This window comes from Chiloscyllium plagiosum, unplaced genomic scaffold, assembly GCF_037043375.1.
Source record: "Chiloscyllium plagiosum isolate Xiang-an unplaced genomic scaffold, Cpla_swu_hap1 HiC_scaffold_37, whole genome shotgun sequence".
NCBI classification, from domain to species: domain Eukaryota; kingdom Metazoa; phylum Chordata; class Chondrichthyes; order Orectolobiformes; family Hemiscylliidae; genus Chiloscyllium; species Chiloscyllium plagiosum.
Window position 1 is genome coordinate 27777470 of NW_028270175.1, and position 13545 is coordinate 27791014.

General features: G+C 45.5%; 1 protein-coding gene across 8 annotated transcripts in view; it reads right to left on the reverse strand.

Moving 5' to 3' along the window:
• Nucleotides 1-13545, reverse strand: part of LOC122540243 (kazrin-like) — a 719824-nt gene that overhangs the window by 217374 nt on the left and 488905 nt on the right. The window contains exon 1 of one of the 8 annotated variants that reach the window (XM_043675658.2): nucleotides 2348-2485. The exons of the other annotated variants lie outside the window; for them this stretch is intronic. Within the exon in view, the coding sequence (XP_043531593.2) occupies nucleotides 2348-2369 (22 nt within the window). The 5' untranslated portion in view covers nucleotides 2370-2485. Of the gene's footprint in view, nucleotides 1-2347; nucleotides 2486-13545 lie in introns of those variants that run through there. 8 annotated transcript variants of the gene reach the window in all.

Genomic DNA, 13545 nt, shown 5'->3' on the forward strand with positions numbered 1-13545 from the left:
TCGGTACAGCTTCTTCAGTTACAGGTCGTAGAAAAATAGAAGAGTAAAAAGTCCAGCATTGCAGAGTTTAGGAATAACTTATAAAATTGAGGAAAAGAAAAACCAGTATAATACAATGATCTTCCAACCCAGTCTATGCTAGCCTCTGGCCTCCAGTCCAAACCGGGTCTTGACTCCAGACCCTCATTGGTCAGCAGGAATCATTCTGGGAAAATGGACGCTGACTGTGTGTGTTTCTCCCTTTCGTGGACATGGTGTGGAACATACTGTGGGCCTATGGTCCTGACACTTAACTCTATAATGTGAAGCTCCTCATTGGAAAGGCAAATTCATAACTTCTACTTACAGTAACTACTATTAATGATCAGGAGTCACTTATTTTGTGCTAAAATGAATTGTCATGAACATAAAAGTGAGTGAGAAATTATCTGATACACTCCTCAATAATTTCAATTCATAACAAACTACTTTCCAGCTGCTCATGACCCTGTACTCTTACACAACAGCTTCACAACAGGATGAAAGTGCCTCAGCACAATGGCCAGACACACACAAGTCAATCAGCAAACAGGACCAGAGTCCAAGGTACTTTTAGTAACGGGGCCATCACCTCAGCTCACCAACAGTGGCCCAATCTCCTGCAGCTTGTAATCGGTTAACCCTTAAAAGTGATGAGTTTATTTTGGATCAACTTTCTAAATCAACCTACCCAAAGTTATCATTACACACCTGTGGAGCAGGTGGGACCTCAACCTGGGTCTCCTTAGCCATTATACCAAAGGACCAAAAAAACAAATTCCTGGGAAAGCTCAGCAGGTCTGGCAGCACCTGTGGAGAGAAATCAGCATTAACCTTTCGGGCCTAGCAGCCCTTCTTCAGTCCTGAAGATAACTCTGCTTTCTCCCCACAGATGCTGCCAGGCCTGCTGTGGTGTTTCCCACCAATTTCTGATTACCAGCATTCACCGTTCCTTCAGTGTTTTGTATATTACAAACCCCACTCCTTCGAAGGGTAAACTAGCTGCAGGTAATTCTCACACCCTGATTAAACCACAGGAACAACTGCATGTCAAATATTTGAAAAGTGGCGAAAATTCCCCACCACTTCAGCTTTTTTGCAGAGCTGCGTCTTGTCAAGATTTGAAAACGTACGAGATGCTCCTTTCTATAAGCCAAATATTAATCAGGTTCTCTGCGGATAATCTTGAACATTCCGGGTGAGCAGTGGTTACCACACCCACCTCCTACTGCCTCACGTGCAAGTCTTTTTAATCTACCTGTTTGGGGATGTTACTTACTGCCGTCCTCTGAAGCAGGTGGCACTTGAACCTGGGCCTCCCGGCTCAGAAGGTAGGCACCTGACCACAGTAAGTCATGTGTAAGCTCAGACAATGAATATCAGGGGACTGCTTAACCACTTACGGCCTCACACCTAAACTCAGTCCTCCTCATCACACACATTCTTCCATGGGAAAGGTCACCGGACAGTGATCAGAAATAATAAAAGGTCAATCATAAGGACACGTTGTACAGACCCTAGATTGATTTCCCAAGAGCGTAGAAGATGGGGAAGTGGATCTAATCGAAGTGTCCAGGATGATTAAGAGAATTGATAGGATCAATGGAGGGAAATTGTTTGGGGGGGGGGGGGGGGAGGGGAGACAGGACAGGCAGCACAGCCTCCAAATTAGACCCAAGCTGTTCAGGGGTGATAGAGTCAAATTGTTGGGAAGCACTGTTTCACACACAGAAATCCCCAGCTCTCCCCCACAGCAAGAGTTTTGTTCAGAGGAGAAAAGAAATTGTATTTACATAGCACTTTACACAACTGCCAGATGTCTCAGAATGCTTCACAGCCAGCAAAATATTTCAGAAGTGTAGTCACTGCAGGGAAATTAAAGGATTAAGGAAAGGTCAATGGATTTAAGCTACTGGCTAGCTCCGGGCTGGGGGGTGAGAGCAGAACGGGGGGCTACTTCTAAACCAAGACAGAGGAACAGGCGATTCCAGCAGAATTCTCCTTACTAACTCCAGCCCGAACCCAAAATCGTTAACGACCTTTTCATTGGGAGGGAGGGAGAGGTGTTGTTGGGAGACGCAAGTTCACAGTCGGTGAGAAAAAGAGGTCAAACGAGTTTCCGACTGAGAGGTGAAGGTGGGGTGGTAAAGACTTGAACCCTGGCGACCTCTCTCCCCCGCTCCCAGGACACACACACAGAGTCAGAGCAGGAGAGACACTGAATCCCAGACCCACCTCCAGCCCAGGGTCAGCCCGCTGCCTCCAACCTGTAAACACCGGCAAACACAAAACAAAACCAGCCTCCCCGACACGAATCCTCAGCACTCACAATCCTCCCGGTCGGATTTCATAGCCAGCGTGGGGTTGGAAGCTTGCTCCTGGCTCGCTCTCTCTCTCTCTCTGCTGTTCCTCCCTGATCAAGAGGAAACTGGTTGAACTTTACCTGCGCTGGCAGGAATTTGACCCCTCACCAGGTTCCTGTTCTCACAACCATGATGTCATGGGAGGCGGTGATAAAGTTTGCTGCTGAGAGATTTTCCTCTCCCTTTTCTCTCCCCCCCCAGCACAGATTCTCCAGTCTAGTATTACACACAGGGACCTGTACTAGTTGCAGCTGGTACCTGGGGAGGGGAGGGAGGTTTGAACCCACCCCCTCCCCTTTCAGAGCTCTCTGTTTTCGTGCTGGTAATCGGATCCCACAACCTGTTTCTTTGTCTGAAGTTTCCAGGCTGTTCCTCAGCCAGGTGAGGCTGATGGGTTCTCACAGACAGCAGTCCGCAGGGTACACAGGTAGCTGCAGTCACCCGCCGCAGCCTCTGCACTGACACCCCCCCCCCCCAGTCCCTAGGACCCCACAGCACAGCTATGGTGCTGCATTTTTTTTTGTTCGCATTCTGCCTGCTGTTAGACTGAGGAATGCAGCTCATTCATTTTGGCAGCCGGCTTGCTGGCCCAGGACTTCTGGCTAAGTGTGTGGGGTTGGCAAAGAGCTAAGCATCAGGTGGCTTGCCGACACCCAGTGTCTGGGAAATCTGAAATAAAACAAGGCTAATCTAAAAATGGACTGCATTGACGTAGCGCCCCTCCAGCCGGAAATTGCGAGATCCTTTTGAGATGTAACATCCACGGTGACGTCAGAAATTGGGAAACTAATTTGCATCCTGCAAAGTCAAGTGAGCATTGCAGATGCTGGAGATCAGAGTCAGAAGTGTGGTGCTGGAAAAGCACAGCAGGTCAGGCAGCATGGAAACGTCGATTCTCCTGCTCCTGAGATGCTGCCTGACAGGCTGTGCTTTTCCAGCACTGCCCTTTTTGATCCTGCAAAGTCATACACAAAAATAAATAGCCAGAGGGTCGGTTTCTCTTCATGACCTGGACAAGGTCAGAACTCACACCACAGCAGGTTATGGTGCATCAGGTTCCCTTGAAATCACAAGCTTTCGGAGCGCTGCTCCTTTAATCAGGTTAAGTGCGGACAGGCATACAGGCACAGAATTTATAGCAGAGAGATGTGATTAATGACATGGTTGAGGGTTTTTATGCAATGATTGGTCATGATGTGGAATGCTGAGAGTGTAGCGGGGGCAGATTCAATTGAAGCATTCAAAAGAGAAATCTGTTGTGAAAAAGGCATACCCATACAGCATGGAAACAGACCCTTTGGTCCAACTCGTCCATGCTGACCAGATATCCTAAATTAATCAAGAGCCATTTGCCAGCACTTGGTCCACATCCCTTTCAACCCTTCCTTTTCATATACCCACCCAGATGCCTTTTAAATGTTGTAATTGAACCAGCCTCCACCACTTCCTCTGGCAGTTCATTCCATACATGCACTACCCTCTGTGTGAAGAAGTTGCCCCTTGGGTCACTATTAAATTTTCCCCTCTCACCTTAAACCTATGCCCTCCAGTTTTGGACTCCCCCACCAGGGAAAAGACCCTGAGTATTCATACTGGACTCAAAATATTATCTCTGTTTTCCTCTCCACAGTTAAAAATCACACAACACCAGATTTTTAACTTTGTACACCCCAGTCCAACACCGGCATCTCCAAATCATTCCTCTCCACAGACACTGCCAGATCTACTGAGTTTCTCAATAATGGGCTGACAAGTGGCAGATGGAGTTTAATTCAGATAAATGCGAGGAGCTGCATTTTGGAAAAGCAAATCTTAGCAGGACTTATATATACTTAATGGTAAGGTCTCAGGGAGTGTTGCTGAACAAAGAGACCTTGGAGTGCAGATTCATAGCTCCTTGAAAGCGGAGTCACAGGTAGATAGGATAGTGAAGAAGGCGTTTGGTATGCTTTCCTTTATTGGTCAGAGTATTGAGTTGGGAGGTCATGTTGTGGCTGTACAGGACATTGGTTAGGCCACTGTTGGAATATTGCATGCAATTCTGGTCTTCCTATCGGAAAGATGTTGTGAAACTTGAAAGGGTTCAGAAAAGATTTACAAGGAGGTTGCCAGGGTTGGAGGATTTGAGGCTATAGGGAGAGGCTGAACAAGCTGGGGCTGTTTTCCCTGGAGCGTCGGAGGCTGAGGGGCGACGTTATAGAAGTTTACAAAATTATGAGGGGCATGGATAGGGTAAATAGACAAAGTCTTTTCCCTGGGGTCGGGAGTCCAGAACTAGAGGGCATAGGATTAGGGTGAGAGGGGAAAGATATAAAAGAGACCAAAGGGGCAACATTTTCACATAGAGGGTGGTACGTGTATGGAATGAGCTGCCAGGGGAAGTGGTGGAGGCTGGTACAATTGCAACATTTAAGAGGCATTTGGATGGGTATATGAATAGGAAGGGTTTGGAGGGATAAGGTCTGGTGCTGGTAGGTGGGACTAGATTGGGTTGGGATATCTGGTCAGCATGGACGGGTTGGGCCGAAGGGTCTATTTCCGTGCTGTACATCTCCATGACTCTAAATGTTCTGCTTTTACATCAAAAGAGAATTGTATAATTATTTTAGAATAGTTACAGCACAAAAAGAGGGCATTCAGCCCGTTGTATCTATACTGGACCTCAATGCATCAAAAGGCTATTCCATGTCTTTTCTCTGCACATCTTTTCTTTGCACATAATAATCAAATTTCTTTTGAAAATTTCTGTTGACTCTGTCTCCAGGACACACTCAGCCAGTGTTTTCCAGATTCTAATAAAAACAGAAAGTCACCATAGCCCTAACAGATCGTAGGGCTGCTCTCTCATTAGAGAGAGATGACTGCTGGTGATGTTTAACCTGAAGGTCACCACATCTCAGACAAGGGAGCGTTTGAGAAGGAGAGTCCCTCATAATAATCTCAGCCAATGTGGGAACTGAACCCACATTTCTGGCGTTACTCTGCCTTGTAAATCCAGCCAACCGAGCTAGACAATTCTGAAGAAGGGACTGGAAGTGTAAACTCTATTTTCACTCCACAGATGCTGCCAGGCCTGCTGAGTTTCTCCAGAAATGTATGCTTTGCCTGAGCCAGATCCTAACCACTCACTGCGTGAAAAACATAATTCCATGTCACGGTTGCTTCTGTTTGTGAATTATCTTAAATCTGGTTCTCCAGCTTACCACCAATGGGAACAGATTCGCCCTCTCTAATCTGTCTACATTCCTCATGAGTTTGACATCCCTGTCAAATCTACCCTCAACCTGACAGGAAAACAGTTTAAATATTCCAATCTTCCTACGTGCCTAAAGTTTCTCATCCCAAGAACCATTCTTGTAAATCTTTTCTGCTTGTATACCTTGTAAATCTTTCTGATGCCTTCAGCTCCTCCCTGAAGTCTGCTGGACAGAATTGGACCCAATGATTCAGGTGAGACTTAAGAGAAAAAAATTGCTGGGCCACAGAAAGCAAGCAGACCAGTAGGATTAGGATAGCTGGTCTGGCAGAGGACACATGGGCTGAAAGGCTTCCATACTCTCACTAGTATCCTTACGTACAGATGAGGAAGGACACCACTTTGACTGGGACAACATATCCATCCAAGGACAAGCCAAACAAAGACATGCATGAGAATTCCTAGATGCATGGCATTTCAATCGGAACTCTATCAACAAAAACATTGACTTGGATCCCATTTAATACCCCCTGAGAAAAAGAAACGGAAATGATGTCACCACAGGAAATGACATCACCAACCCAAGGAAACCTAAACACACAGATAGAAAATGGGCCATGCTACCTGTGCTTCGCCCAAAGGCTCACTGATGATGTTACCTAGTATGGTGATGAAACGTTTGACAATAAACCTTCCAGCTCATTGAGCAAACCTACATCCAGAAGGCTTCCATGTTAACCTGGAGATAGGAACATCCAAATTAGAAGCAGGAGGAGGCCACTCAGCCCCTCAGGCCTGCTCAGCCATTCAATAAGATCAGCAGGCTCATAGTTCCTTGAAAGTGGAATCCCAGGCAGTATACTGAAGGAGTGTTTGGTATACTTGCATTTACTGGTCAGTGCATTGAGTGTAGGAGTTGGGATGTCATGTTGCGAATGTGCAGGACATTGGACACTTTTGGAATGCTGTGTGCAATTCTGGTCTCCCTGCTATAGGGAGGATGTTGTGAAACTTGAAAGGGTTTAGAAAAGATTTACAAGGATGTTGCCAGGGTTGGAGGATTTGAGCTATAGGGAGAGGCTGAATAGGCTGGGGTTGTTTTCCCTGGAGTGTCAGAGGCTGAGGGGTGATCTTAGAGGTTTATAAAATTATGAGGGGTATGGATAAGGTGAACAGCCAAAGTGTTTTCCATAGAGTGGGGAGTCCAAAACTAGACAGCTAAGGATTAAGGTGAGAGGGGAACAATTTAAAGGGATCTAAGGGGCAACTTCTTTATGCAGATGGTGGTGCGTGTATGGAATGAGCTGCCAGAGGAAGTGGTGGAGGCTGGTACAATTGCAACATTTAAAACGTATCTGGATGGGTATATGAATAGGAAGGGTTTAGAGACATATGGGCCGGGTGCTGACAAATGGGACTAGATTTATTTAGGATATCTAGTCGGCATGGACGAGTTGGACCAATAAGTCTGTTTCCCTTCCCACGTGGTTAAAGATGCCCTCCAATGCATCTCGTCCACATCTTGCCCCTCCACCCTCAGACCCCACCTCTCCAACCGTAACAAGGACAGAACCCCCCTGGTGCTCACCTTCCACCCCACCAACCTTCGCATAAACCAAATCATCTGCCGACATTTCCGCCACCTCCAAACAGACCCCACCATATTTTTCCCTCCCCACCCCTTTCCGCCTTCCGCAAAGACCGTTCCCTCCGTGACTACCTGGTCAGGTCCACGCCCTCCCCCCCCCTACAACCCACCCTCCCATCCTGGCACCTTCCCCTGCCACCGCAGGAATTGCAAAACCTGCGCCCATACCTCCTCCCTCACCTCTATTCAAGGCCCTAAAGGAGCCTTCCACATCCATCAAAGTTTTACCTGCACATCCACCAATATCATTTATTGTATCCGTTGCTCCCGATGCGGTCTCCTCTACATCGGGGAGACTGGGCGCCTCCTAGTAGAGCGCCTTAGGGAACATCTCCGGGACACCCACACCAATCAACCACACCACCCCGTGGCCCAACATTTCAACTCCCCCTCCCACTCTGCTGAGGACATGGAGGTCCTTGGCCTCCTTCACCGCTGCTCCCTCACCACCAGGCGCCTGGAGGAAGAACACCTCATCTTCTGCCTCGGAACACTTCAACCCCAGGGCATCAATGTGGACTTCAACAGTTTCCTCATTTCCCCTTCCCCCACCCACCCTAGTTCCAAACTTCCAGCTCAGCACTGTCCCCATGACCTGTCCTACCTGCCTATCTTCTTTTCCACCTATCCACTCCACTCCACCCTTCTCCCTGACCTATCACCTTCATCCCCTCCCCCACTCACCTATTGTACTCTGTGCTACTTTCTCTCCACCCCCACCCTCCTCTCATTTATCTCTCCACTCTTCAGGCTCTCTGCCTTTATTCCTGATGAAGGGCTTTTGCCCGAAACGTCGATTTTGCTGCTCCTCGGATGCTGCCTGAACTGCTGTGCTCTCCTAGCACCACAAATCCCCAATAAGTCTGTTTCCATGCTGTACATCCCTGTGCACAGTAATGGCTTTGTTTAGTTCACCTTCCAATCTGCCCCAATAACCTTTCACCCCTGTGCTTATCAAGAAACTATCTCCCTCTGCCTGGAAATATTCAAAGACTTTTCTTCCACAATATTTGAAGGAACAGAGTTCCAAAGATTTGCGGCCCTCTGTGAGAAAAAAAAGAATTCTTATCTGTTGGAAATGGAAGACCCCTTTTTTTGAACAATCACCCCCTAATTCTGGTTGCCCCCTGATCTTCTTTATATTCACCGGGGAAGGCAGACACAGGGCCTCGGTTTTATTGTCTCATTTGAAAGATGACAAATTTAGTTTCCAAAGCTGTAAGAACTGCCCAGCAGGAAGTCTGACCCAATCGCTGCTCACAGTCATCCTTTAGTTCAGTGCCATACTGCAACGTGTTTACAAGATTTCAAACATTTTTCAGTTTTCAGGGAAATCCAACAGTGTATCCAACTAGCCCAGGAATTCAATACAATGGGTAATGACAGTATGACAACTTTGTGTCTTTTCACACTCGGTTGACTGGCCATTTTAAATTAAATCCATAAAATCTGCACACTCAAGGATGGCTCACAGCTTGAACTTGAACACAAGATCACTTCAGTCCGACTGTCAAACAGTTATTCTGAATGTCATGCCATTGGCAGGCCAGCACCCCAGGGTAACCACTGGCAACAGTCACACAGGGCTCTCGATGAAGGGTCAAGTACCAATGTTCACATTAAGGCAAAGACCAACACATTCAAATCTCTACTTCCCTGGGGCTTGTACTACAGTCGCAACAGGAAGTCAGGTATTCTGACAAAACGTTACCCTTTGGTTTTGATTTCCGAGAACTGGGTACTAATTTAATATGCAATAATTGGAACAGTAATTAAATTTGCTCAGTGCCTCGGGATCTCCCAGATCACTTCACAACTCATGAATTGCTTTAGAAATAACAGTTACTGTTCTCCCACTGATATCATGGCAGCCACTCTCGACACAGCAAGATTTCACATTTAACAATGTGATGATTGACCAGTTAATCTGTTGGTGAAGTCATGAAATTTGGCTAGACACTGGGAGAAAGCTCTTTCACAGGATTCATTGGAGATGGAGCATTAATTTTAAGGACACTCATTCTTTCAGCACTCTGCTAACGTGCTAACATAAATGATGTATTCCAGTGAGGTTCAGCGTTATAACTTACTGATTCATGAGAGTGACACCAATGGGATGAAACTGACTATCACCCCAACTTTGGCAATTCAGTTAATGTAATCTTATTATTTAAGAAACTTCAGGAAATACATTAGCCTGACGTCAATAATAAGGAAGACACTGGAATCTATTATTAAGGATTGGGCAGGAGTGACCCAGATTTCTGAATGGAAAACGCGATTTAACAAAGTTCTCATCTGTTTTGAATTTTTAAAGCACTGAGTGGAGTGGAGTGGAGGAGGGAACACCAACGCATGTAATGTCTTTGCATTTTCAAGAAAACATTCCACAAGGTGCTGTACAAAATTAGAGCTAATGAGGATAGAATGAGCATGGATTTAGGATTGGTGAACAGACAGAGACAGGATTCGGAATAAATAGGTGCTTTTGGAGCTCAGGGTTTGGAACTAGGAGGGTGCCACAAGGGTGACACACATGAAGGGACTGATTGGAATATATCCAAGATTGATGACTGTGCAAACTTAGATGGGAAAATAACCTGTGAGGGAGATTTGTCAAGTCAATTGAGTAGGCAAAATATGGTAAATAAAACATAATATTTACAAATGTGAAATAAGGTAGGTGAGCTTGCAGCATGGATAGGTACCTGGGACTTTGATGCTGTGGCCATTTCGGAGACATGCATAGAGCAGGGTGAGGAATGGATATTGCAGGTTCCAGGTTTAGATCTTTCATTAAGAACATGGAAGGTGGTAAAAGAGGGGGAGGTGTGGCTTTGTTAGTTAAGGGCAGTATAACGATGGCTGAAAGATCTTTTGACGAAGACTCGTCTATTGAGGTGGTATGGGCTGAGGTTAGAAACAGGAGAGGAAAGGTCACACTGCTGGGAGTTTTTTATAGGCTTTCACAGAGTTCCAGGGATGTGGAGGAGAGGATCATCAAAATGATTCTGGGTAGGAGTGAAAGGAACAGGGTGGTCATTATGGGGGACTTTAACTTCCCTAACATTGACTGGAAATGTGATAACTCTAGTACGTCGGATAGGTCAGTTTTAGTCCAATGTGTACAGGAGGGTTTCTTGACACAGTATGTCAAAGGGTTGACAAGAGGGGAGGCCACAATGGATCTGGTGCTTGGTAATGAACCAGGCCAGGTGTTTGATTTAGTGATAGGTGAGCACTTTGCATTTAGTTTAGCGATGGAAAGGGATAGGTGCATGCCCCAGGTCAAGAGTTATCGATGGAGTAAGAGCAAATATAATGTGATTAGGCAAGACTTAGGATGCATAGAATGGGGTAGTAAAATGCAGGAGATGGGGACAATCGAAATGTGGAGCTAGTTGAAGGAAGAGATATTGCATGTCCTTGATAGGTATATTCCTGTCAGGTAGGGAGGAAGTGATAAGGTAAGGGAACTATGGTTTACTAAAGAAATTGCATCTCTTGTTAAGCGGAAAAGGCTTATGTGACATTGAGACGAGATGAGGCTATGGAGAGTTACAGATTAGCTAGGAAGGGTTTAAAATGAGAGTTAAAAAGAGCAAGGAGAGGACATAAGCAGACTTTAGCAAATAGAATAAATGAGAACCCTAAAGCTTTCTATAGGTATGTGAGGAATAAAAGGGTGATTAGGGTAGGAATAGGACCCGTCAAAGTCAGAAGTGTGAAGTTGAGTGTGGACCCTGTGGAGGTCCACAGAGAGGTGCTAAACGAATATTTCTCATTGGTTTTCACTCAGGAAAAGGCGAATATCGTAGAGGAGAAGAATGAGGTACGAGATATTAGACTAGAAAGGATCGAGGTTGGTAAGGAAGAGGTGTTATCAATTCTGGAAGGAGTGAAAGTAGACAAGTCCCCTGGGCTGGATGGGATTTATCCAAGGATTCTCTGGAAAGCTAGGGAGGAGGTATTGGAGCCGTTGGCCTTAACCTTTGAGTCGTCATTGTCTACAGGTTTAGTACCAGAGGACTGGAGGATTGCAAATGTTATGCCCTTGTTCAAGAAGGGCAGTCGAGATGACCTAAGCAATTATAGACCAGTGAGCCTTATGTCTGTTGTAGGAAAAGTTTTGGAAAGGATTATAAGAGATAGGATTTATAATCATCTAGCAAGCAACAATTTGATTTCAGATAGTCAACATGGTCTCGTCAATGACAAGTCATGTCTCACAAACCTCATTGAGTTTTTTGAGAAGGTGACCAAGCATGTAGATGAGGGTAGGGCAGTTGACGTGGTATACATAGACTTCAGTAAAGCCTTTGATAAGGTTCCATACAGTAGGCTGTTGGAGAAAATGCAGAGGCAATGGGATTGAGGGTGATTTAGCAGTTTGGATTAGGAATTGGCTTTCTGTAAGAAAGTGGTTGATGGAAAATATTCAGCCTGGAATTTGGTTACTAGTGGTGTGCCACAAGGATCTGTTTTGGGACCAATTCTGTTTGTCATTTTTATAAATTATTTGGACGCAGGCATAGGTGGATGGGTTAGTAAGTTTACAGATGACACTAAAGTCGGGGGAATAGTGGACATTGTGGAAGAATGTTACAGGTTGCAGGGGGACTTGGATAAACTGCAGAATTGGGCTGAGAGGTGGCAAATGGCATTCAATGCAGCTAAATGTGAGGTGATTCACTTTGGGAAGAATAACAGGAAGGCAGAGTACTGGATCAATGGAAAGATTCTTGGTAGTGTAGATGTGCAGAGGGATTTTGGAGTCCATGTGCATAGATCCCTAAAAGTTGCCACCCAGGTTGATAGTGCTGTTAAGAAAGCATACAGTGGGTTAGGTTTTATTGGTAGAGGGATTGAGTTCTGGAGCTGTAATGTCATGCTGCAACTATACAACACTCTAGTGTGGCCGCACTTGGAATATTGTGTACAGTTCTGGTCGCCCCATTACAGGAAGGATGTGGAAGCATTGGAAAAGGTGCAGAGGAGACTTACCAGGATGTTGCCTGGTCTGAAGAGAAAGTCTTATGAGGAAAGGCTGAGAGACTTGGGTCTGTTCTCATTGGAGAGAAAAAGGCTAAGAGGGGATTTGATAGAGACATACAAGATGATCAGAGGATTAGACAGGATGGACAATGAAAGTCTTTTTCCTAGAATGATGATGTCAGAATTGTATGAGGGAGCATAGCTGCAAATTGAAGGGTGATAGATTTAAGCTAGATGTTGGAGGCAGGTTCCTTACTCAGGGCTTGGTAAGGGCCTGGAATGCCCTACCTGCCAGTGTCGTTAACTCAGCCACATTAGGGGCATTTAACCAATCCTTGGATAAGCACATGGATGATGCTGGGACAGTGTAGGGAGATGGGCTTAAATTAGTTCACAGGTCGGCACAACATCAAGGGCCGAAGCACCTGTTTTGCACTGTATTGTTGTATGTGAAGCTACCCACTGTAATAGGTAAAACAGATAAGCAGAATACCTTTTAAATGCAGAGGTGTGTGTGTGTGTGTGAGAGAGGGGGTGGGAGAGTGGGGAAACATTGGTATACAGAGGGATCCAGTGTCTTTATGTTGTAGAGATTTAACAACAATAGTTAGGAAAACAAATGGTCGGCCAGTCTCTATCACAATGAGACTGGACCATAACAAGAAAGAAGTTTTACTGCAGTTATACAGTGTTTTGGTGAGTGCCTATCTAGATTCCTGTCGACAGTACTGACCTCCGTGGGTACAGTAAGGTAAAAGAACTTTGGAAGTAAGATGTAAGAGATTCACCAGACTGATTCGGAAGCTAAGGGCACAGGTCTGTTAGGAGAGATTGAATAGATTAGGTCCATATTCCCCAGAGTTTAGAAAAATGATAAGCAACCTTGTTGAAATACATAACATTCTGAAGTCAGAAGGCAGGGAAAGGAACAGGGATCATGGTGCCCCAGAATGGACAGTATAAAACCAAGCAGCAAAAGGACCAGACTAAGAGGTCTGCCATTTCAGACTGAGATGAGCAGAAACTTTGTCATTCAAAGAGCTGTGAACAGTTAAAGTTCTTAACTCCAGAGAGTACAGGTGCTCATGGTTTGAATATACTCAAGTCATCGGCCGACAGACATTTGAGTATTGAGTACAGGAGCTGGGAAGTCATGTTGTGGCTGTACAGGACATTGGTTAGGCCACTGTTGGAATATTGCATGCAATTCTGGTTTCCTTCCTATTGGAAAGATGTTGTGAAACTTGAAAAGGTTCAGAAAAGACTTACAAGGATGTTGCCAGGGTTGGAGGATCTGAGCTACAGGGAGAGGCTGAACAGGCTGG